The sequence below is a fragment of the Antechinus flavipes genome, chromosome 5, assembly GCF_016432865.1.
Source record: "Antechinus flavipes isolate AdamAnt ecotype Samford, QLD, Australia chromosome 5, AdamAnt_v2, whole genome shotgun sequence".
NCBI classification, from domain to species: domain Eukaryota; kingdom Metazoa; phylum Chordata; class Mammalia; order Dasyuromorphia; family Dasyuridae; genus Antechinus; species Antechinus flavipes.
In genome coordinates this window covers 276617686-276644098 of record NC_067402.1, presented here as the reverse complement: position 1 = coordinate 276644098, position 26413 = coordinate 276617686, and the positions used below count along the sequence as shown (strand labels likewise).

General features: G+C 36.9%; 1 protein-coding gene across 1 annotated transcript in view; it reads left to right on the top strand.

Moving 5' to 3' along the window:
* Positions 1-26413, top strand: part of PAH (phenylalanine hydroxylase) — a 68673-nt gene that overhangs the window by 13006 nt on the left and 29254 nt on the right. Inside the window, exon 4 of the mRNA XM_051961246.1 lies at positions 20700-20788. Within this exon, the coding sequence (XP_051817206.1) occupies positions 20700-20788 (89 nt within the window). The remainder of the gene's footprint in view (positions 1-20699; positions 20789-26413) is intronic.

Sequence of the window (26413 nt, the reverse complement as noted above, 5' to 3'; positions counted from 1 at the left end):
ATCCAGAACGCAGAAGCAGGGCCTGGAGTGTGTTTAACTGGATGCCACGAATCCCTCAAGTCAGTTAAGCTGGCCCAGCCTGCATTCTGTCCCCTCAGTGGTTCAAAGGACCATATGGATGATAGAAAATGAAAAGTTTAGGTTTTTAATTGCCAAAGTTCCCCGCCCCCAAACCCGCTTAAGCCAGGTTAATTACAGCAACATGTTAAAGAAGCCCCAACCTTCTCCATGCATCCTTGAGAGGCCGACATGAGTTTAATAGGATTTGGCCCCTGAGAGGCTTTGAATCCTTGAGGTCCTTCTCCCCCTGCCTCTTCTTCCCTGATGATCTAAAATCCTTCCTCAAAACAACATAAAAGAGCATTAATATCTTCTATCAACCCATCTCTTAATCCTCTTACCTATCCCTTTGAATGCTCTCCATGACATTACATTGAGGTGGGGGGTGGGCAGTGTGGGGAGGGGGACATTCCAACATGGAGACAGTTTACAGAGACCAGGAGAAAAACAGACAAGGCATTGTGCCTGGAAATAGATTTATAATCTTAGATTTGGAAGGAGATTTATGTTTGGAATGATTTTCTGAGGGCAAATGGACTTGAGCTGGGAAGGAGGTTGCTAAGGCTGGGATGATGAAAAGGGGGCTTAGTGGGGTGTTAGGCCTGAGTCCAGAATAATAGGATGTTCTGGACTGGGAGGTGAGGAAATCAAAAAGGCAGAATTTTCTGGGAGGGGAGAATAGGTTGTTCTGCTGCTCCCTTTGCATCAGGCCAAAATGCAGAAGGGATATTTTCGGAAGTAATTTGATATTTCATAAATAACAAAACAGACCCACAGAGCTGATGTGACTTGCTGAAGTCATCCGAATTTGTAAGTCATGGATAGATAAGTTGCCATTTTGGGTGCTGTGATAAATAGGGAAGATGAGCTGACTTTTAACTGGGGCAAAGAGAAGCTGTTTTGAATCGGAGATTTAAATCCAGAAGGAACTTAGAAGCTGTGATATCATAGATCAGGGCTGTGGGGAATCTCAAAGTCCAATTAGTCTCATTCTTTCATTTGACAAATAGGAAACAGATAAGCCCAGAGTTATGAAAGGATTTACCCAAAGGGAATGAATGTCAGAGGCAGAATTTGAATCCAGGTCTACTCCCATAATTGGGGTCAGGCACAATGCCTTATCGATCTTTCTCTTGGTCTCTGTGATCTGTTTCCATGTTGGAATTTCCCCCTCCCCACCTTGATCACCCATCACCTCAACGTAACATCATGGGAAACATTCAAATTCTGCCATTTATCAGCTGTTTGAACCTAAACCCTATTGACCCAAGTCACTTTTATATGACCCAATTTCTTCATATGAGAGCTGCAAGATTGTTTTCATCCTTAAATTCATCATCCTGTCATTAAAATCAGACTAGTCTACTGAGTCCCCAGAGTAAGACTACTGCTCCCTCTCTCAGAGTCCCATGGGTAAATGGAGTATCTTCCTAGACATTAGAAATCGGTGTATTCTCTCTTATAGCAATAGACCTGTTGCTACTTCCCATCAACGAACTGACTAGTTTTTACAAATGGATATTTACTGAGAAGCTACAGCAAGGAATGAAGTTCAGAATAGCTTCCCAAATCAGGGCCACCATCTTCCCTCTACCCACCTATTCAATCCTTTGGGAAAATGGATTCAATGCAAAACATTTTTTTGGAGCCCTTTTTTTCCTTCGTAAAGTCCTTATGAAGTCTCCTGGGAATGGCGTAGCTAATGGTTCTCTCTCTTGCTAATAGGACTTGGTATCTCTGTTGTCAATCTGTCTCCAGCTTATAGCAATCATAAATGAGCAGGCTATAATTATAGTATAAATGAGACGGAAATGGACCCCCATGTATGAGGAAAATAATGGGATTGGGGTCTTACCACTTTTACTAGTAAATCTACTAAATCCAGTCTGCCAGTGGAATATATTTAGTTTTATTCTTTTAAACTCATTGGTGACCTAAGGGTATATTTAGATAATTTATTTATTATTAGAAATAAGTGTCTCATCAGAGGCAGGTAGAGTACTGGGGCTGAAGATAAGAAGTCCTGGGTTCAAATATGGCCTCAGACACTTATGAGTTCTGTGACCCTGGGCAAAGAACTTAACATCTGTTTAGTTTCCTCAACCATAAAATGGGGCTGCTAATAGTATCTATGCCATAAGTAATTGTGAGGATCAAATGAGATAATATTTGTAAAGTACTTAGCACAGTCCCTGGCACATAATGGGCATTTAATAAATGTGCAATCCTTCCCACTTTTCCTGTCCTTAATACATTTATAATCATTTTGCATTATATAATTCACTTGAACCTCATCATTAACATTAAATACTAATTATTTAACAAATTAGAGAAATATTTTGTTTCAGTGCTTATTACTCTAATTTATCTATAATTGAATGTTAAAATTACTGAAAAATGACAAATTGTATATACATATCACATATGTACATATATAGTATATGTAAATAAATGAAATCAATAACAAAAATAAAGACATTTATACAATATTTTGATAGTGACTAATGTTACAATTTGAACTATCTCAAATTCTCAATATAATGATCAATATAGTGATTCCTCTTTTCTTTTCTGAAAACTTAGTCTTATTCCATTCACTTCATTCTACAGGTTAATTGTAGTCTTTGAAAAATTTTAAATCTCATCATTTCTCTTCAAAGTGAGTCTTTTTTATTTGTTTCCATTCCGTAATCCCAGGAAAGTCTTTCACTTTCTCTCAAGCTCTTCATAGAATTATCTGTTTTTTTTTTTTTCCTATCAAAACACTTGAGACAATTCTGATAAGGAAGAACTTTCACCTCCCCTTCTTTTCCTTCCTCATCCATAGATTCTCATGAACTATAGATCAAATGTCCCTATTCTTCAGGGGAAGTTGTTCACATTAAGTCATTTTCTAAAAAAAAAAAAAAAAAAAAAAAAAAAAAAAAAAAAAAAAAAAAAAAAAAAAAAAAAACCTAAAGCAAGATATTTCTGAGTTGACTTTTTGAACTTCTTTTATAAATGGCTTTTTCTTAAACATTTCATCTATCTCCTTTTCAGTATCCTTGTCTGTAAAATAGAGATAATAATACAAGGACCCAATGTGGTTGTTGTTGAAGAACAAATGAGATAATATTTGTAAAATATAAACCTTTAAAGCACTACATAAATTTTTTTGTTACCATGATTTTCATCTTCCTCCTTTTCATTGTCCTTGTTATTATTATTACTTGACAGACATTTACTAAGTCTTTAAATGTTTCCAGGCACTGCTAAGAACTGATAGACATATAAAACAAGGGTTACATTTATTTAATGCAAAACTTTTTTTCCTCCACTGTCTCAGCACTCACCCTCTTACTCCAAAATTCTTTGCAACATGACTTCTGTTCTCACTGTTCTATTGAAAAATTTTCTTTCCCTGGCCAAGGACAATCTCCTTCTCATAAAATCCAGGAGTCTTCTCTGAATTTTCATCTGATTTTACCCTGTGCCTGAATTTGACAATGCTGACCATCCTTTCCTTTTTGATAATCTCTTGTAATCTCTGACACTTTTCTCTCCTGGTTCTTTCTCCCTTTCCCCATTTTCTGCTCTTACTTTTTTCTGGCTTTTTTATTTTGAACTTCCTATTCCTTACATTCCCTAAAGTTCCACTTTCTTTTCTTCTGACTATATTTTTCCTTTGGCAATCTCATGAATATTAAGTTCATGATTGGATTTAATGATGGTCTTCATGAAAATGATGCCTAAGTCTATATGTTTAATATAGATTTAGACTTAATGTTGATTCTACTCCCTCCCCAGAGCACCAGATCCACATTTCCAAATATTTGTCTTTAATTATTGTCCAGAAGTCACTTTCTTATGATATCCCACAGATTCCTAATGCTCACCTCTCTGTTTATTGCACTACAATTTGGGATTTCTGTTTGTGTAAGAGCAGAACTAAAAGATTCCTGAACATTGTTCCATTTACGAACCAGGTTTGAAAGCTTGTAGTTTTTCACCTCTCTGTTTACATTCTCATTAGTTTACTTGTGTATACAGTAAGATTTTAAGCTCCTTGAGAGTAGGGCTTGTGTCATTTTCATCTTTATATCTTTCACTCTTTTATATCTTTTTCATATAATAAAGCATTGAATACATGTTTGGAGTAGAACATATCTTTTTTTAACTTTTTAAAGTTTCTTTCTTTTTCTTTTTTCTTTCTTTTTAAAATAATAGCTTTTTTATTTTCAAAATATATGCAAAGATAGTTTTCCCTTGACTGTTTACCCTTGAAAAATCTTGTGTTCCAAATTTTTCTCCCTTCCCTTTGACAGCAAGTAATCTGATATATGTTAACCTGTGTAATTCTTCTATCCATATTCCCACACTTATCATGATGCACAAGAAAAATCACATCAAAAAGGGGAAAAAATGAGAACAAAGAAAAGAAAGCAAATAACAACAAAAAAGGTGAAAATACTATGTTGTGATTCACATTTAGTGATTTACATTCTTTCTGGATGCAAATTGGGAACACATATCTTTAAAAAGCACTTTTACATGCATTACTTTATTTGTGAAAGAAATTGCCACAGAAATGGACATTTGGAGTCATAGGAAATCCTATATTTTTCCATGTGAATTTTTCTGTGAAGGAGAACAACTGCAAAGTTTCCAACCTGGTTCATAAATGAAGGAGCAATTCAGGGGACTTTAATCCTACCCTTATTTAAACAGAAATCCTAAACTATCATGAATCTATTGTTAGAAGGATGGTTTCTGAGCATTTAGAAAATGAAACAGTGATTACAGAAAGCCATCAAGCAATGGGTTATCCCAGACTTAATTTTGTTTCTTTTTTTTTTCAGCATTCCTAGATGGATAAGTGGGAGGAGTAATATTGATGCAGTCTTTCCTAGATTTTGGCAAGGCATTTGACAATATTTCTTGATAGCTGGCTGGACAAGATAGAGATGTTGGTTACATGATCATATTCTTAGGTGTGCTATCCAAAACTGGTTGAATGGATGGACTTAAAAAGTAGTGATTAGTTGATTAATGCCAACTTGACAAAGGGATATCTTGTGAAGTAATCAAAGGTCAGTCCTTGACCTTGTTTTTTTTTTCCCAACATGTTTATCAATAACTTTGATGAGGTACAGATGGTGTATTTTTCAAATTGTCCAAGAAGAGTCAATACTTCTGATGACAGGGTTGGGATCTAATGAAATCTCAACAGGCTAAAATGATGAGTCAAATCAAGTGAGAGGAAATTTACAAATCTTTGAATCACAGAATTTCAGAGTTCAAGGAGATCCTAATAGTTGTCTAGTTAAAGTGATATCTAAAAAAATAAAATGACTGCTATAGTACATGTGACAAGTAGACATGTGACTATTCTTTGATGATCTCCAATGAGGGTATGTGTATATATATATATATATATATATATATATATATATATATATATATATATATATATATATATATATATATATATATACTAGCTTTCAAGGAAGACTATTCTACTTTGGGTTCCTCTAGGGGGTTGAGATCTGGGGAGAGAAAACATATGAAATGCCTGCCCTCTATGAGACATTGAACTAAATACATTAGTTAGGATGTTTATGGAGATAGCAAGCCTAAATTTGCTTTTTTGCACCTTTGGCTTAATCCTCTGCTTTCTGGGGCCTAATTAGGTTTAGGATTCTAGGTACTAGCCCTTCAAATATCTAAAGCTAGCTATCATGGTTCCTCTAAATCTTCTCTAAAATTCTCCTTTTTCCAGCTTATCCTCATAAAGTAGGAACTTGAGGACTTTTGTCATCTTAATTGCTTTTCCCTAGAAATGCTTCAACCTATGAATGTCACTCCTAAAATGTGGCCCCAAAAGGAATACAATAAGGACAAATGTAAAGTCATATAAAATAATAATAGCTAATATGTTTACCAAACATATTAGCTCTTTAAGATTTACCCCTCCAAAAAAATTTGAAAAAAGCATGTCTTTTGATCCTTGTAACAATATGGGGAGGTAGCGTGCAATTATTATCATCCCTTTTTTACAGTTTAGGAAAGTGAGGCAAACAGAGCTTAAGTGATACCCAGGGTCACATAATTTGTAATATATAGGGCTGAATTTGAACTCAAGTCTTCTTTATTCTAGATCCACCATTCTGTCTACTGTGCCACATAGTTGTCTCTGATTAAGATTTAGAGCTGGAAGGGACCTTAAACCCTAATTAACCAACCATTTCCTCTCCTCTATTTTACAGATTCTAGACAATGCATCATGTACTAAAGAAAGAGATAATATTTATAAGGAAGTTTAAGGTTTGACAATCACTTCTCCACATAACAACTGCCATTTTCCATGGTCATATTGCAAGAAAATACACACACACACACACACACACACACACTTTACTTATTCAAAGTTTATTTTAGCGACTTTGCAGGTCACTAACTCTACCAATTCTTTCTCTAGATATTTTTTTCTCTAGGTCTATTGTCTAGCCATAGTACCCATCAAACCTATATTGGCCTTTTTGAATTGCCACTCAAGCATATCCCTGACAAATAGTAGACATTTAATAAATAGTGATGGCTACTTTGTGCTAACCCTCTCATTTTGCAGATGAAAAAACTAAAGCTCAAATTGGTTAAATACTTGTCTAAGGTCAAATAGATAATAAACTTAAATTCATGTCTTCTGACTCTAAATGTCTTACTCTTTCCAATGGTCCATGTTGATCTCCAGATCATAGGATTCTTAGGCCTGGACCACTGTGCTATGGTCCAGATAAACCAGATAAAAATGTAATTGGTAAATATTTAACATTGTTATTGATTAGTTGTTTCATCTGTGCCTTACTCTTCATGATCTCATTTAAAGTTTTCTTAGCAAATACACCAGTGTTGTTTGCCATTTCCTTCTTCAGCTCATTTTACAGATGAGGAAACCAAGGCAAACAGAATTCAGTGACTTGCCCAGAGTCACACAACTAAAAAGTGTGGTTGGATTTGAACTCATTAAGATTAATCTTCCTGACTCCATACCCAATATTCTGTCCATTGTGCCACTAGCTGCCCCCAAATTAGACAATGTTAATATGAAGCTTTCTTAGGAATCTTTATTTCTATTTGAATTCGAAACCACTGCTCTAAAGGACCTTTAAAATTCTAGAACTTATGTTCAATCTTAATTATGTATTCCTGGTGTAAAATGGCAGGTCACAGAAAGGATTTTAAGAGAGACATAGTGTCTGAAACAAAGATGGTAGAAAATGGCAGGTCATAGAGAGAATTCTAAGAGAGACATAGTGTCTGGAACAAAGATGGTGGAAAATGGTAGGTCATAGAGAGGATTCTAAAAGAGACATAATATCCAGAACAAAGATGGTGGCAGATCCTATTTAGACCATATCTGAATTACTGTGGTCAATTTTGGGTACCATGTTTTTAGAAAGACCTTTAAAAAATTTATCCAGCTTAGGGAGACAACAAAACCTGCTCTCTGGGACCAGCTGTAGTACCTGAGAGATCTTGGGGCTGGAGGGAAAAGGCAGTGAAGGGACAAGGCAGATTTAGGGACAAATCGATAGTCACAAGGAGGTAAGGAGCAAAGATGGCATTTGAACTCAGGTCCTCTAGCTACAAGTCTCTTTCTACTTTCTACTATGCTGCATTTCCTACAAGTCACATGAATAATGTGCTTTTTCTACACCCCTAACACAGAATAAATCTCCATGCTGTCTCTTTGGGGGAAAAGATCTTGTGATTTTCACATGCTCATCCCTTTTTAATAATAATATCTAGACTTATATAGCTCCTACTATGTGGCAGACAGTATGTCTTTAAATACTTTACTATTATCATGCCATTTGATCCTTCCAACAACCCTGGGAGATGAGTTCCCATTGTTTTAAATATCCCATTTTAAAAATGAGGAAACTGAGGCAAAGAAAGATTAAGTGATTTTCTCAGGATTGCACAGCTAATAAGTGTCTGAGGCTGAATTTGAATTCAGGTCTTTTTAAACTCCAGTTAAACACTTTATCTACTTGCACATGTACAAAGATGATGATATTATCATGAAAATGACAACAATAATAACTATACTAGATAGTTTTTCTATGACACTTTAAGATTTGCAAAATGCTTCACATGTACAATCTTTTTTTGAATTACCCAATAAGGAAACTCAGGTGCACAGAACTGGAATGACTTTTCCAAAGTCACACAGCTATTTATTGGCAAAACTGGTATAAAACTTTAGGCTTCCCATCTCCTTGTAGTTCCTTCTTTCCATTGTTCCATTTGTTTGTTGCTGTTTAAATACCGTCAATCTCGATAAGACCTCAGACTCTTAAAATGGCAGTCCCTTAGGCTTTTTTCAAATACTTGGAACAAAATGAAGTTGTGTTATCCAAGCTCCTTCGGGAGTTTAAACAACAATGGAGAAGCCACCCAGTGGGTCAGTCTGCCCCTTGGGGACTGGAGAAGATCTGGCTCTTCCACACAATGATGCCCTTCATGATAGCTTTGGGAGGCCCATTGACACAGAGGAGACATCCAGGAGCCCCGGGTAGAGAGAATTAAAATGTTATTCTATTTCAGTCCAATGAAATGGAGGATTTATTGCTTTTACTGAGACAGACTAGAGGCAAAGGTTATGGAGTAGTTGGGGGCAGGGGAGAGGGTGTCAGGGGTGGGTCAGGCTGGTTAGTGTTGGCTAGGGCTATCGGGGGCTGGTTAGAATGCAACCAACTTGGACCTTGATCTGCCCTAGATTTAATAAGCCTGAAGGTGACTTTGATTGCAAATGAACCCAATCGAGTCAGGAAGGTTGTCTTTTGGGGGACATTGGGCACAAGCTCTCCCAGCTGACCCTACATGAATGGGACCGAAAAGTGAGTGTCCAGGGCCAACCTTTAAATGCCTTTGCTCTTCTTAGTGCCAAATCAATATTTATTAATTATCAGCCCGCCTGGGCTCTTTGTTACTTTACAGAGACCCTCTGTTGCCTGAGCCTGGGGTGGTCACTCATTAACTCGGGAGCAGGGAGCCAGCCAGACTGGAGAATAGGGCCCAGGGAAGACCTATGGACCAAGAAACCATTAAAAAAAATCTTTAATGAGCTAATTTAATTTGATGAGCTAATTTTTCTTTTTTTTTTTTTAAAGTAATTGCCTAGGAAGTTGCTGAGGTCAGTCTCAATAGCAATGTTAAGGCTAAAAGAGGACAAAGGCTAAATTCCTTGGGACAAGGGGAGGAATTTGGGCACCAAATTGGAAAATCGACAAAATGTTAAAAATCTATCTCTCCCTCTTGTCCCAGAAAAAAGGAAAAAACTATTGGGGGTACTTGAAGTTACCCCAGAGGATTTGCCTTAAATTATTGAGAACCTCAAACTCAGACTCCCTCTTTGAGGAGGGCTTACCTGTATTTTCTATTGTTGGGACCAGTCTGAGGTAAAATTGTGAAGCAGAAATGAATGGAAAGGGTACTAGTTTGGGAGTCTAGAATTCTGGGTTCTCTGGTACCTAACCTCCCACTGGAGGCCTAGAGAATCACTTGTTCCGGATCACATAGTAGGTGGGTAACCTTGGGAAAACTAATGTGAATTTTCTAAGTCTCATTTTCTTCATCTATCAAATGGGTATAATATATGCCTTCTTTTATAGCGCTCAAATGTGAGTTTGAAATTGAAAGTGCTTAGAAAATTGTTAATATAAGTAAAAATATATAAGGGGTTATCATTGAGTTTGTGTTGATGCTTTGGTTTGATATTTGGTTTAGGTTAATATTTGTGATTTTATTGGTTTAACTCATCTGGTTAAATAACACATTCTTGGTTCCCTAGATTCTATGTTTCAGAGACAGAATTTGAACCCATCTTTCTAATTCCAAGGCCTCTCATTGATACATGATGCTTTGTTTCCTCTCTTGCCATTGGTAGATCCTTATTAGTACTTTATCTTTAGGGCCCAGTACCCTCATCCTGTCTGAGGCCCTCTATTTCCACATCCCAGATGAAAATAACATTTTAATTCTCTCTATCTGGAGCTCCTGGATGCTCCCTCTGAATTAACAGGCCTCCAAAAACCATCATGAAAAACATCATTGCTTAGATTGAGTCAGACCCTCTTCAGTCCCCAAGAAATAGATTGGCTCACTGGATGGCTTCTTTGTTAAAACGTTAAAGGAAGCTTAGATAACTCAACTTCATTTTGTCCCAAGAACTTAAAAAACAGCTAGGTGTCTGCCATTTAAAGAGTGACTGAGGCTGACATTATTTGTGAGTGAACAAGAAACATGGAGTAATGGAAAGAAAGTAAATATAAGGAATTGAGAAACTTGGATCTTAATGCCAGTTACTTACTAGGTAGGCTGTATGATTGTAAGAAAGTCTTTTCAGCCCTATTTACCTCAGTTTCCTCATGATGTCATTTGGGATTTCCATAGCAAAGAGACTGGAATGATTTTCCCATTTCATTTTTTAGCTCATTTTACAGATGAGGAAACTGAGGAAAATAGTGTTAAATGGCTTGTTCAGGGTCACAGTTAGTAAGTGTCTTTAGACTGGATTTGAACTCATGAAGATGAGTCTTCTTGACCTCAGAGTCAGCACTTTTTCCACTGTGCTACCTTGCTGTCCCCATTGTTCAAACAGGGGTAGATAAAATAAAATGGGATACTTAAAGCATTTGCAAATCTTAAAATTAACATAAAAACTATTTTCTTATTCTTATTGTTATTATCATCATTATCATTATATCTGACCTCTATATCTAACTCGATGCTGTCCCCATTCATTTGTCCTGGAGTTAGAAAAACCTGAGTTCAAATTCAGACTTAGGGAATATTCTATGCTTACAACTTCTCCCCACTCTCAACTCAAAATTATCTGGTCTGTGATTCTTTTGCTCAGAGTCCCATTTTCTAAGTCAACAACTTATTAAATAAAACAAACAAACAAAAAAAGAGCTACAGTGATGCTGATTATAATGGAAAACACTAGCCCCCATTACTTATTCCTTCCCATATAAGGAGAACTTTAAGAGGATCTGTCTGTATATATTGTCTTAAATCTAGATATAATTTCTCTAGGGGAGCCTGCTAAGTGGTGCGGGATAGGGCGACAGGTACAGAGTTAGGAAGACTCATCTTCCTGGCCTTAGACAGTTCCTAGTTATGTGACCCTGGGCAAGTCACTTAATCCTGTTTGTCTCAGTTTCCTTCTTTGTAAAACAAGCTGGAGAAGGGAATGGCAAACCATTCTGTCATGGTGGCCAAGAAAAGCCCAAATGGGGTCACCAAGAGCTGGATTTGATTGAAATGAATGAATAACTACAATCTCATTGAATCAAATGTTGGCTGAGACTGTGATGACAAAGATGGTACCAAGTTGGGGAAAAAGAAGGTGGGATGATTAGGAAAAAAGGAAAGAAATGCTTTTGCTTAATCTCTGTAGTCTGTATTGCATTTAGTGGTCCTTTTCTGAATTATTTGAAAAATTTCCTGTTTTTAGCAGCTAATTGACAGGCATTTATTAAGTGCTTACTGTGTACATGGGAATCTGATTTATGCTGAGGATACAAATACAAATCTGAAACTGTCCCTGCCTTCAGGAGCTTATATTGTATAGTCAGGATACGACAAACCATCACAGGCTCACAAAGGCCCCCTTTAATCTCTCCTTTCCCTTCCCTGGGTTGTAATATTGCTCTCTGAAAATAAAGGTAATAACAATAACATGTTTATATGACTTCAAAGTTTTCAAGATGTTTCATATTCATAATTTGATTAGTTTTTCACAGCCAGTCTGGGTAGTAGAAACCATGTATATCATCATCCCATTTTATAGGTTTGGAAACTGAGATTTAGAGCAGTCATGACTTTTATCTAGATTCAAACAATCCATGTTAGAGGTAAGATTTGAATGCAAGTCTTTCCTGATTTCAAATTCTATTTTAACATCCTGAATGAGATAATCCCGAAGATTCCCTCCAGATCTAAAGTAAATTGTGTGATTTATAAGAACACATTTGGATTTTCATTCACAATTCTGGTCCCAGTTCCTTATTTTCTACTTTCTTTTGCCGCCATCTAGTGTTCTTTTGGGGAACAACAAATAAACCTCTGAAATGAGCTGTGGGACAAATTTTCCCCCTGCTGTTTTCAGGAGAGAGATGGATCATTTATGGATCAGAGTGGAGAGGAAGCAGACAGAGATCTTTCTGCTACATATATTCTTAAAGGATTCTCTTGCTCTTGATTTTTAAAATCCTCCTCTTTGAACATTTCCTAAATTTATAATCCATCAGAGCTGAAAACCATTTTCAATGTCAATGAATAAAATCCTTCATTTTACAAAAAAGAAAAAGATGCTTCCAAGAAAGGATATGATTTGGCCAAAATTAGATAAGAAATAAATAGCAAGGAGAGGAGGCTGAAATATAATCAAATCCTGATTTCTGGTATAATGACCTTGTCAATATTAAAGTTTATCTTTTTAAATTTAATTTAAATTTTTTGGCCAGGCAATTGGGGTATACCCAGAGTTATACTACTATTGTCAAGTGACGGAGGCTGGATTTGAAATTAGATCCTCCTGATTCCATGGCTGGTCCTCTGTCCATTTAAATGCTTCATTCAATTTAACAAGTATCTGTTAAATGCCACCTATGTGCTAGTCACCATGCTGGATGCTGGGATATACACAAAAAAGACAGTCTCTGCCCTTGGCTTGGTAAGAGGTGTATCAAGGGATTCACCAAAGCAGCAAGGATTTAATGTCAGAAAACCTGAGTTTATATCCTTCTCTAACCCATGGGTAGCTAGGTGGTACAATGGGTAGAACATCAAATCTGGAATCAGGAAGACCTGAGTTCAAAGATACTTCTTTTTTTATGGTATTTTATTTTTTCCCCAGTTTCTTGTCACAAAATTTTAGCAGTCGTTTTACAAGATTTTGAGTTCTAAACTTTTTTTCTCCCCGCTTTGCCTCCCCTTTCCAAAGGTGGTAGGCAGTTTGATGTAGTTTATACATGGGCTATCATATAAAGCATATTTCCATATTAAATACAGTTGTGAAAGGGGGGAAAAAAGCAAGAAAGAATACAGTTAGTAAAAAAAAAAAAAAAAAAAAAAAGCTTTGATTTGCATTCAGACTCCAGGGTATCTTTCTGTGGGTACGATAACATTTTCTTTTGTATGTCTTTTGCATTGGTTCAAAGATACTTCTTAACTATTCCTTTGTAAGTCACTTAACCCTGTCTGCCTCAGTCTTCTCAACTATAATATGAACTGGAGAAGGAAATGGCATTTTTCTGCCAAGAAAACCCCAAATGGAGTCCCAAAGTCACAGACATGACTGAAATAATTGAATAACAGTTACAACATCATCTAGCACATTCCCATATGAATATGAGATAATTTCACCCCATCTGGGCCTCTGTTTCCCCGTTGATAGAATATAGATGATAATATCTGTGCCAGCTAGTCATCCCTCAAAGTTATTGCAGGTTATTATATCAGTTGTCAAATTTTGTTTCTTTCACCCCAGTAGATCTCTCCAATGCCCCTTCTCTCTGTCACATCACCACCATATTAATTCAGATCTTCATCCCTGTCCTAATCTACTCCAGTAGACTTCTGTTGGCCAACCTGCCTCAAGCCTCTCCCCCATCAGAATCTCTGATCTACAATAATTTAGGTCAAAACCCACTTTCTCTTAGAGTCCTCTCCCAGCCCCTCAACTGTCAATACTTTTTCCTTTAAGGTGAGCTTCCATTCTTATATTTATCTTGTTTCTAATTTCCCCTAATTAAGTCAGGTTATTATATCAAGGGGATGAAGATTGTGGGGCAGAAGGTGCCCCCAATGATTTATCGATGTCTAAATCCTGGCTACCCCCCTGACGATACCATCCAAATTAACTTAACGACTGTGTGTCTTGCATTTATCTATTTTTCCATATTATATACATATTTATTTATATACAGAACACACATTTTATTTGCATATTTGTCAGCATATTTACATATGAAACTATATTTATTTACATATTTATATGTAAATATTATTTATTTACATTTATTTGTATATAAATAAAATTATATGTAAATAAATTTATATGTAAATATTATTTATTTATATGTAAATGAATTGCAATTAATTATTGGAATAGAAGCTCCCTGAAGACAGGAGCCTTTCCTTTTTTTTTTTTTTTTTTTTTTTGGTACACACCATATTTGGTGATTGCCTGATTGATTGGAAGAAGAGATCTTGATGGAAAGCTAGCTAGATTCAGAGTAAAAGGACCGCATTTTCTGCTTTGTACTGCTGCTTTCCACCCATTTAACCTTGGGATTGATTTTTTTTCCTTTTTTTTTTTTTTTTTTTTTTTTGGTACACATTTTGCAGGGTTAAGGGACTTGCCCAAGGTCACACAGTCAGGAAGTATTAAGTGTCTGAAGCCACATTTAAATTCAGGTCCTCCTGACTCCAGAGCCAGTGCTCTGTCCACTGCACCATCAAGCTGCCCCAATTGATTAATCTCCGTGAACTTTATCTCAGTTTCCTTCTCTGTAAAATTGAGTGGGTTGGATCCTCTAAGTGGATTAGATTCTAAAGTCTAAGGTTCCTTCCAATACTTTATCTGTGATTCTGCAACCTGAACAATTACACAAATACCCAAGAGGGAGAGATATGAACAAGTCAAGCAGCAAACCAAGAATGAACCAGGCCATAAAGTATTGCTTTCATAGCCTTAACAGTATAGTATTATTGCATGAATAGTTCAATAACAGATACCATCATAATGTACCTTTTCTCCCCTATTCCATTTTTGTTTGTTTGTTTGTTTTTGCTGAGGCAGTTGGGGTTAAATGACTTGCCCAGGAACTCAGGTCCTTCTGACTTCAGGGCTGGTGCTCTAACCACTGCACCACCTAGCTTGTAAATTATTTTTCTTTTTGCCTATCAGGACTTGACATTTATTCCTATTATATGTCACCTTTTTCATATATAGCTCATCATTCTAGCCTGTCAAGGCAATTTTGGGACTCTGACTCTATCAGTTAGTATATTACCTTTCCCTCCTAGATTTGTGTCATCTAAAATCTTATCAGCATGGTACTTATGTCATTACTGAAGTCATAGATAAAAATGTTGAATAGCACTGAGCCAGGAACACTGTGGCACTCCACTGGAGACTTCCTTTCAAGCAGATGCTGATTCATTAATGACTGATGACTTTTTGAGTCTAGTCACTCAATTGGCTATGAATAATCTTGTTTTCTGGAATAGAATTCACATCTCTATATTTTTATATACAAAGGATATTCTAAAAAGAAAAAGTCCCGGAGTGCTTTGTGCAGCTAGGTGGTGTAGTGGAGAGTCTACAACCAGGAAGAGCTGAGTTCAAAACCAGCATTAGGCATTTACTTGCCGTGTGACCCTGGGCAAGTCACTTAGCCTCTCTTTGCCTCAGTTTCCTCAAATGTAAAATGGAGATGAAGTTTTCTAGAATTGTCATGAGAATCAAACGAGATGATAATTGTAAAGTGCTTAGCATAATGTCTGACATATAGTAGATTCTTAACAAACATCATTATTATATTATATAACATTATATTGTTATTATTATTGCTAGATCATGTGACTTTTCTAGCATTCTCCTAATTTATTAGATCCCAGTTCCTAAGGTGACAAGCTTGAGCTATGGCAGTCTTAGCTGGCCAATGATTGGCAAGGATTCATGACCATCAAACATCAAGACCATAAAAAATCTTGTTCTAGAAGCAAGTTATTGTCATTTTGTGATGTATTTCTCTCTCTCTCTCTCTCTCTCTCTCTCTCTCTCTCTCTCTCTCTCTCTCTCTCTCTCTCTCTCTCTTTTGCTGAGGTAACTGGGATTAAGTGACTTGCCCAGAGTCACACAGCTAGGAAGTGTTAAGTGTCTGAGGCCAGATTTGAACTCAAGTCCTCCTGACTTCAGGGCCAGCACTTGTGATGTATTTCCTGGGGAGATTCCAACTTCAAAGCTCAGAGGAGATACTTGGGCTTAGAAGGGAACTTAGGGACCGTCCAATCCAGTCTTTTCATTTTGACAGATGAGGAAATTTAGGTCCAGAGAAGCTAAGTCACTTATATATGGTTACACAGACAGTAATTGTCAGAGCTGGGATTTGAACCAGATTTTGGGAGATTGGCTCCTTCAGGGGATTTAATTCAATACGTTCAATTCAAAAAATATTTTTAAAGCACCTACTATGTATCGGTTTTGTACTAATTGTTAAGGGAGAGACAAATTGAGGTGGAATGACTGCCCTGAATTTAGGGAGATGTTTCCACACTGGCAACTCCCGGTGATTAAATACATACATACACGATATGATTAATGGCATGATTATATACGCTGACAGCAGAGAGGCAGTCATAGCGCCTGACTCGAACACTCATTAAATGATCACTGTCAAATCACTTCATCTCTCAGACTATAAATTGCAGGGCAGGAAAATTTATTTGTTGGGAGTTCCCAATGCTTAGAAAATCACCCATCAGGTGCAATGGGTGGAGCTCTGGACCTGTCCTTAGGAAAATGAGTTTGAATCCTGCCCCAGAAACTTATTAATTGTATGACTTTCTGTGATACCATTTGGGGTTTTCTTGGCAGAAATACTGGAGTAGTTTGTATAATTTTATCTCCCCTCACAGCAACAGATGAGGAAACTGAGGCAAAAAGGGTAAAGTTATTTGCTAGGCCCATACATCTCCTAAGATCTGGAGCTAGATTTGAACTCATGTTTTCCTGACTCCATCATGTGATCTATCGCTTGTGTTCCTTAGTTGCCCATATTTAAATGATAGATGTTTTTATTTTTATTGTTGATGATGTAGTAGATCTCTGGAAGTTCGGAAGGAGTTAACACGCATCCCATATAAGCTTTCCAGTTCTGTGAAACAGAGATTTTTAAATTGAATTTTCCCTGAATTTCTCTGTGATAAACAATCTGTCTCTTTAATAAGCTTTCTATACATTGCCCTTGGATTCTAAGACAGCATCCCAATGGCTAAGCATCTGTTTCAATTACCTGAGGTGGACCACTAGATGGCACCAATGCTCTTTTCTGAGACTCAATGAGTATTCCCATGGTTGGAACATAGGATAGGCTAAGTGACCCCTCTGTGGTCCATGGCAATTCCCTTTCAATATGCTCCAGATGCAATGATGGTGATTAATGGAAAGAAAACACAATTCCCCTATTCCAGGTACCCCAAAGCCTTAACCCAACTGAGTTTACATGGGATCAGAGCTTTAGATGGAAGCTTAAGATGTACATTGTGGATAGAGCACCAGGTTGGAGTTCAAATATGACCTCAAGATACTTAGTAGCCTTATAATCCCAGGCAAGTCACTTCACCCTGTTTACCTCAGTTTCCTCATCTGTAAAATGAGCTAGAGAAGGAAATGGCACACTCTCCAGTATCTCTGCCAAGAAACCCCAAATGGAGTCACATAGATAGAGTCAGACACTATACAGTTAACCTATGTCATAGACTCAGAATCAGACGTTTAAAATTGGGGGTTAAGGATAGAAAGGACATCAGAGACCATCTAGTCCAATTTTACAGATAAGGAAACTGAGGCATATTTCTTTAAGCAATTAAAAAAAATTAAATTTAAAAAATTATTTTATTTCTATTTATGGAATAAAATTATTTTATTTATAATTTAGGGAATAAAATAAGCATTTCTGTAACAATAAAATGCATGATTGCACATGAAGCTGCAAATCTGTTAACCACATCTTCAAATATACAAATGTCATGCAAATTTCCTTTCCCCCCTTTTTTCTTCATTTACCCCCACTCTAGAGATGGCTACCATTAGACACAAATATATATGGAAAATTATCATATAATCATTAAAATATGGAAGCTTAAGATGTACATTGTGGATAGAACATCAGGTTTGGAGTTGGAAAGACCAGAGTTCAAATATGACCTCAAGATACTTAGTAATATGTGATTCCAGGCAAGATATATATATATATAATCATAATTACTTCAATGACATTATATTAGTCATGGTGATTATATGTATATATTATATATTGTATATGTAAATAATATATAATAGTGTATGTAATATAAATAATATCTGTGTTAAATTGTTCTCTCTATATATGTACTTTTATTTATCAGATAATATAACATTATTTAAGCAATTTCTGAACATACATTTCTCACTTTTTAAATAAATAATCATTTCATACCTGTTTCACCTTTGATAAATCACTTTACTAATCTGGGTTTTAATTTCCTTCACTATAAAATGAGAGAGTTGAGTTAGATGACCTCCAAGACCCCTGGATTTCAGTTTTCTCCTCTATAAAATGAGGAGGTTGAACCAGGTGGCCTCCAACCTTGGTTTTTACCAGCTTCACAGCTTGAATCCACTGTGTCAGGACTGCCTCTTTGAATCTCAGTTTCCTCTGCTGTAAAATAAAAGAGATTAAACTTTGTTTCTTCCATGGTCTCTTCCAGCTCTGAATCTCTCTAGAATTCTAATGCTGCTTTCTTTATGCCTTTTTAATAGTAACAACAATTGAAATGGACTTTTCTAGTATTTTAAATGCTTATGTACACACACACACACACACACACACACACACACACACACATATATAAAATCTCATAATAACTTTTCAAGTGCTACAGATATTAGTATTCTCATTTAATAGATGAGGAGATAAAGCTTTAAAAGATTGTTACTTGCTCATGGTCCCACAACTAAGAAGTATCTGAGATAGGATTTGACCTGGGTTTCTCCATGCAATGCTTTCAGCAATATGGAAGGTCAGAATAGTCAATTGATATTTAGTTATCTGTGTCTGTTATACTTTAGCAGATTTAGTCCTGGACTGAAAACTTTTTGTTAATCTGTATCTGCTTTGGGCCTTCCTTTGACCACAGATCGTACGTGTATATAGGGAGAGTTAGGTGGATAGTAGTATCCACCTATAGTGGATATATAGTATCCACTATATATATGGATATAGTCGTAGATAAAGTATCTAGTATGAAATCAGGAAGATTTATCTTCATGAGTTAAAATATGTCCTCAGACAGGTGATTCTGGGCAAGTCACCCAACCTTATTTGTCTCAGTTCCTCATTTGTAAAATGGGCTGAAGAAACTAATGGCAAACTACTCTAGTGGCATTTATTCTGGACCAAGATGTTGGGGCTGGGAAAATTATAGTGGATTAGAGAAGTCAAAGAAGACTTTATGGATAAAATAGAAACTGATGTAAATTTTGAAAATCATAAGTAAAATAGAGAAATCAAGAAAGACTTCATATAAGACCCGATGTGGATCCACGGAATTTGGAAAATGAGAGAGGAGTAGTCCAAGGATTATGACTTTGATGTTGGTCTCTGAGGCCTTCTTGTCTAACCTTTTCATTTTCTTTCCTTCCTTCCTTCCTTCCTTCCTCCCTCCCTCCCTTCCTCCCTCCCTTCTTTCGTCTTTCATTTTATGGAAGAGCAAGCTGAGGTCCAGCAAAGTAAGATGACTTATAAATTGAAAGTACTGTAGGGAGGATTTGAACACTGCTTCTCTGATTACAAAGGCAGACATCTTTGAAGGTAAACATTTGGGGTTTGAAATGGGCATAGGTGTTGAAAAAGAAAAGAGGAAAGGGAGATCATTAAAGGGAACCAATGGGAAGATATGTTGGTGGAAAGGGAGGCCTTCTGTTAAGGTGTAGTGGGGAAATGAAGCTTCATAGATAAGATTGACTTACTCTGAATTTAGCTTAAGAAATCCTTAACTTTACCACTTATAAGCTATATGACCAGCTGGGTCTCTGTTTCTTCATTTGTAAAATGAATTCTATTGGAAAGATTCACGTTCTATCAGTGAGAAGAGGCATTGTGGTATAGTAAGAAGAATGCTGAACATGAAGCCAGGAAAGATTGAATTCAAATTCTGCCTTAGACAATGGTTTTGTGATTTCAGGGAAGTCACTTAATTTCTTTGCTTCTCAGTTTCCTCTTCTATAAAATGAAGGAGTTGGCTCTATGATCTCTAAAATCTTGTTGTTTTCTAAATCGATGATTCTATGGGTATTCCTAACATTAACCAAAATAGGAGTCATTACTAGTCATTAAGTCATAAAAGTTCTCTTTTCGTTGCTACGGTTCCCAAATTCATCTCCCCATGGCCAGACTCCTTCCTGGTCAGGCTCTTTTCTACACTTAGCTAGGGTGGTTCTTGGATGACAAGAGGTATGGTCTATTTCTAGTGCTATACTGAAAAGCCTTTCCAGTTAGTAATTAGTTTTCCATAGGAATATTTCCCAAGAGCCCGGGGTTGCATCATGCTATGATTAAGCATCGAGAGTGAAGCATTAGTAGGGAAATTTTAATATTAGATTAAGAAAAACAATGGGGCAGCTGTTTAAAAAAAGAAATTCTGATGTGCTTTCAAGAATACCCGTGCACATTTTTGTAGTGTTCATGGATAGGGGTTATCATTATCTCTGCTTTCATGAATGATTGACATGAAAAGGTTTCCAAACTCTTTTGGCCATGCCTAAGATACTAAAGCCTGGAAGTTGGATTAAAAGAAATATTTTCCTTTTTGTGTTGCAGTGCCATGGTTCCCAAGAACAATCCAAGAACTTGATAGATTCGCCAACCAGATTCTCAGCTATGGGGCTGAACTGGATGCAGATCACCCAGTAAGTTGAACACTTCCTAAATTGGGAACTTCCTTCCCTTCCTCCTTCTTCCTTTTTTTCTATTATTCTCTTCCTCTTTCCATCTCTTCTTCCTTCCTTCCTTCTTTTTTTCCTTCCTTCCTTCCTTCCTTCCTTCCTTCTTCCTTCCTTCCTTCCTTCCTTCCTTTCTTCCTTCCTTCCTTCCTTCTTCCTTCCTCCTTCCTTCCTTCCTTCCTTCCTTCCTTCCTTCCTTCCTTCCTTCCTTCTGTCTCTCCTCCCTTCCTCCTTCTTCCTTTCTTCCTCTCTCTCTCCTTCTTTTTTCTTTCTCTTTCTCTTCCTTTTTTCCTGTCTTTCTCCCTCCCTTCCCCCTTCCTTCCTTCCTTCTTCTTTCTTTCTTCTTTCTTTCTTTCTTTCTTTCTTTCTTTCTTTCTTTCTTTCTTTCTTTTTCTTTCTTTCTTTCTTTCTTTCTTTCTTTTTTCTTCCTTTCTTTCTTCCTTTCTTCCTTCCCTTTTCTTTCCTTATTTATTCTTTCTTTCTTTCTTTTGTCCCTCCCTACCTTTCTTCCTTCTTTCCAGACTTCATCTTCTTGTGGTTCTCTTTCTTCATTTGTAAAATGAGAGGGTTCAGCTTTCCATCACTACCAAATGCTTTTCTTTTAAAAGGACTTTGACTTACAAAAGTACTATTGAATGAATCAAATGAGTGATTAGGAGATGGGTATCATCAAAAAGAAAAAGGGTGAAAGGACTCTCTGGTAACTTCAAGTATTTTCCTCTTAAAGGAGAACAGCCTGCAAAGGCCTAGGTTCAAATCCTGATTTAACCAATGATTACTTACAAAACTCTTTACCTCTTTGGACCTTATTTTTCCCACCTAAAGTGAAGGGAGTGGGCTCTAAGATCTTTAAGATCCCATTCGAATAGAAATCTATAGTTCAATAAAATCCTGAAACTCATATAGGTCCTTAGGAGAAGAAATTCCCCCCTTCCCCCAAGGATCAGAGAGTTGTCTTGACTATTTTGTGACTCGGTGGTGTGTGTGTGTGTGTGTGTGTGTGTGTGTGTGTTGATTTATATGCATCATCTCTCTTGCAAATATACTGTTAACCTACTTGCTGGTAAATCTGTGAGTAGAGGGAATTATTTCAGAATGTTAGAGTTGGAAGGGATTTCAGAGATAAATCAACCAGCCATTCAGCATTTAGCCCTCCAATGTGTGCCAGGCACTGTAGACACAAATAAAGATAATAATCCAACAATTGATCGATTGAGAAGCTTTCATTTTATTGAGGGAGACAACATATACAAAATAAATACCAGGTAGTTTTTTGGGAAAAGGTACTAGCTGTTGGGGGAAAACAAAGAAAGATTTCATATGGAACAGGATTTTTTAATCAGGGATCCATAATCCACAGAGAGATGTCATAAGACCTATGAATTTGGATAGGAAAAATAACTACTTTATTTTTACTTAAATCTAATAATTACTTTATTTTTATTTATTTCTAAATGAAATTTGGGCAGGTAGGTGGCGCTACAGTGGATAGAGTGCTGAGCTTAGAATCAGGAAGACTCAGATGAGTTCAATTCTGGCCTCAGACACTTAACTAATTGTGACTCTGTGTAAATACTTAACCCTCAGTTTCTTATCTGTAAAATTAGCTGGAGAAAGTAATGATGAACCATTCCAGTTTCTTTGCCAAGAAAACCCCAAATAGGTGAAGAGGGGCAGCTTTGTGCTGCAGTGGATAGAGAATCACCCCTGAAGACAGGAGGACCTGAGTTCAAATCTGGCTTCAGACACTTAACACTTCCTGGCTGTATGACCCTGGGCAAGTCACTTAACCCCAATTGCCTCAGTTAAAAAAAAAAAAAAAAGAAAGAAAGAAAACTCCAAATGGGTCACAAAGAGTCACATATGACTTAAGTAACTCGACAACAAACTGAAATTTAATACTGCCTTCTTATTAAAAACATTTTTTTTTCTGAGAAAGATGGCCATCCATTTCACTTTGGTTGCCCATGGCACAAAAATTGGTTTAGGACCTTTTTGTAGAAGGTAGGACTTGAGTTGAGTTTTATGTTTGTTTTCATTCTTTTATTTTCAAATTGTTTAAAACATTAACATAAAACCTCCTTTGTTCTGACTGCTTCCAGATTCCTTAACATTTACTTAAGCAAATAAGGGGTCATGTTTCTTTCATGCAACAAAGTGAAACAACTTGGAAAAGGATAAATATGACTGAAAATGAGTCTAGAAACTGAATTTTTAAAATTATACTCAGGTCTAATGATGAACCCTCAAATGAGGTTTTAATTCAATGAATGCATAGAACCCTCCAGTATAGCTTTCCTAGGATGCCTTATCTTCAGACAAATTGCAAATAAATACTCAGAATATTGTATCGATCAGTTTGGTGCAGTAACAGACAAGGGGCATATTAGTCAACAAGCATTTATTACACATCTGCTGTATACCTGGGTTAAGTCACTGCTAAATCACTAAGGATACAAAGAAAGGTAAAAGACCTGTGTTCTCAAGGAACTCATAGTCTAATAGTGGAGATAACATAAGACAATAAGACAAGAGAAATTGGGATACTAAATAGAGGGAAGGTTTAGACTAAAAAGGACTGGGAAAGACATTTTGCAGAAGGTGAGACAATAACAGAGACTTAAAAAAGAAGCCAGGGAAGCCAGGAGATGAAGAAGGAGAGCACTCTAGACATAGGGGACAATGCAAATGCTGGGAGTTGGGAGTTTGTGCCATAGAAAGGGTAATGTACCTTGATCCTAAGTTCTTTAGTATTCAGTGGCCAATGGGAAAGTTGGTGCTACTTGAATTCTCCTAGAAAAATAAAAGGAGAACATCTGAGATGTGAAAGTTTGCCAGTCACTGGACATCATGGGCACTTTTTAGCCAAATCAACGAGGAGGCCTTTTACTCTTTAGACTGTGTGAAGCTCTTGATGGAGAAGGAAACCTGACCCAAGCTGAGCCTTGCCTTGATTAGATTATCTTTGATAGATCAATCAATAAATATATATTACACACCCACTATATGGGGGGCACTGGATAAGTTTTAGATTTAGAAGGGACCTTGAAGTTTTGCTTATCCAGTTCCTCCCTTCATGAGGAAAATTGTGGCCCAGAGAGAGGAAGGAACTTGTTTGTCCAAACTCATTCAGAGTTAATACTCCATTCAGTTTTGTCTAGAATCTAGAGTCTAGATCCTACCCTCTCTCAGTTTCTTCACATGTCAGAATGAGAAGCTTAAAGATGTATGAAGGAGTAATATCCCAATGATCTTGTCTTCTACTATATTACATGATTGATCTGAACCCCAACTCTAACCTGAGTTACACTTTTGCTTCTGCTTTCCTAAATGTCTCAGTTTCTTCCCATTTCACATTCTCCTCCTCTCTAATATCCTTCTTCACTTGTTGTGGCAGGGGTAGGGGGATTTGAAGAATTTTCAAGGACCCCTAGTCCATATTTTCCTCTGGTAACCTTTGTGTTACCAGGGTACAGATATAGTCAGTTGAAAATCTGGTTGGTCTTTCTTTTAAAAAAATCCAACCAGCATCTCTGACTTCCCTGGCCTCTAAGGACCATGAATATTTTATTGTAAAAAATAAAATTTATCAGGTACACTGATTCCCCCCACAAAGAGTAGTCAACAGGCTCGTGGTGTTCCTGTGATTTAAGTCAGATTTGGGGAATGCAGTCCAAGGACAAGGCAAACCCTCTTGGGTGTTTCTCAGCACCCTCAAAGCCCCTTCACATGAGAGCATGTGGTCCCAGCTATAATGTGTGAAATGGGGGGAAAAACCCTAGTTCGGGAAGCAGGAGTGTTCTTTCCAAAAGGACCCCCTGTTCCAAGATCTCTGTTGTGCTGAATATGATCTCTCTTCCCATCCTGACCCCGAGTCTTGGCAGCTGGAGCTGGAAGATGACTTATATTTCATATTGGGACCTCTAGCCCACTCACTTGGAGAAGGGCTTGTTCTCTTCATGGAGGGTAAAGGGCTCTCCCAGTCTTCCCCCTGCTCCTGACCCAGTGTGAGAAATGAAACAGAAAGAGAATAGAATAACTCTTCTTTGACAAGTCTTGTTCTAGATGTCAGGGCCTTAGAATTGGGGATCTGTAGGGAAGCTTAGATGGGCTTTAGCTCAGACCTCTCACTTTAAAGATGGGGAAACTGAGTCTCAGAGGTGTTGAATGATTAAGTACAAGAAGAAGGATCTGACTATATCCTCTAAGACCTAATTCAGCCTTCTCACTATACCACAGACTCATAAGATCCAAACCAGAAAACATTTTGGGGGCCATCTCATCCACCTTTCTCTCCATGAGATATATTTTTCCCATAATTCCAGTTGATGATCAGTGGGTCTTTACTCAAAGACACTTGGTAATGGGGAACTCTTTTTTTTTTGAGGGGGCATATTCCATTTTTGGAGAATTGTCCATCATCAAGTCTAAATTGGATTATTTGCAAAGTCCATCCTCAAAGTTAGCATTGTGAGATGGAGAGAGTGAAGGGCCCGGAATCAGGAAGTCCTCAGTTTGAATCCTATCCTAGACATCTAATAGCTACATGATCCTGAATCAGTCACTTAACTTTTCTGTGCTTCAGCTTTCTCATATTTAAAAGGGAGGATATTAATAGCATCTACCTCTCAGAGCTACCAAATGAGTTTACATACAAAAAGTGCTTTGTAAACCTTAAAGTCTATAGAAATGCTAGCTATTGTGCGCCTTGTTCCATACTCTGGGGCCAAGCAAAAAAAAAAAAAGTTATTTTATCTTTGTCACAGCCTTTTGAGTTCTAGAAAAGAGTCCTTTTTACCTTCTTCTAAGAGGTTATTTCCTTTCCCTCTTTGTCCTTCCCCATCTCTAATTTTCTCTTCTCTTGGCTAAAAATCCCCAGTTCTTTCCTCTATTCCTCATCACCTAAAGACCCTTCACTATCCTGATTGCTTTCCTCTGGACAATCTTTGCCCAGATCTGAACACAAAACCAGGTCAGGGAAATGGGACCATCATCTCCTTTGTTCATGATACTGTACTTCACTTAAATTTATTTTTTTTGTGGGGGGGAGGATACCTTATCCCATTGTTGATTCCACTAAAATCTCCCATCTTCTCCATGATTCCCTGAAATGGTAAAGCTGAGCTTTCCCTACACAGTCAATTTGAATTCCTTTTTATCAATCAATCAACAAACATTTATTATACATCTACTATTTCAGGTCATAATCTTATAGTAATAATTCTATGGATTAAAAAATGGTAGTGAAGGAAAAAATAGATTTTGCACACACACACACACACACACACACACACACACACACACATACACACATACCCCTTTAAAGTAAAATAGGCATTCTCATATTCTTAACAACCATGGACATTTCAAGCACTTTAAGGAAACTTTATAAGCTTGTAATATGATTTGCATTTTTTTTTGCATACATTATCTCATTTGAGCTTTCCAATGACACTGGGAGAGAGGTACTACGGGGACTATTGTTCCCATTTTACAGATGAGTACCGATGTGATTTACAAAGATGATGACTTACAGGAGGCCTTATATCTTCTAAGAATAGGAAGTGAGATTTGAAACCAAATCTTCCTAAT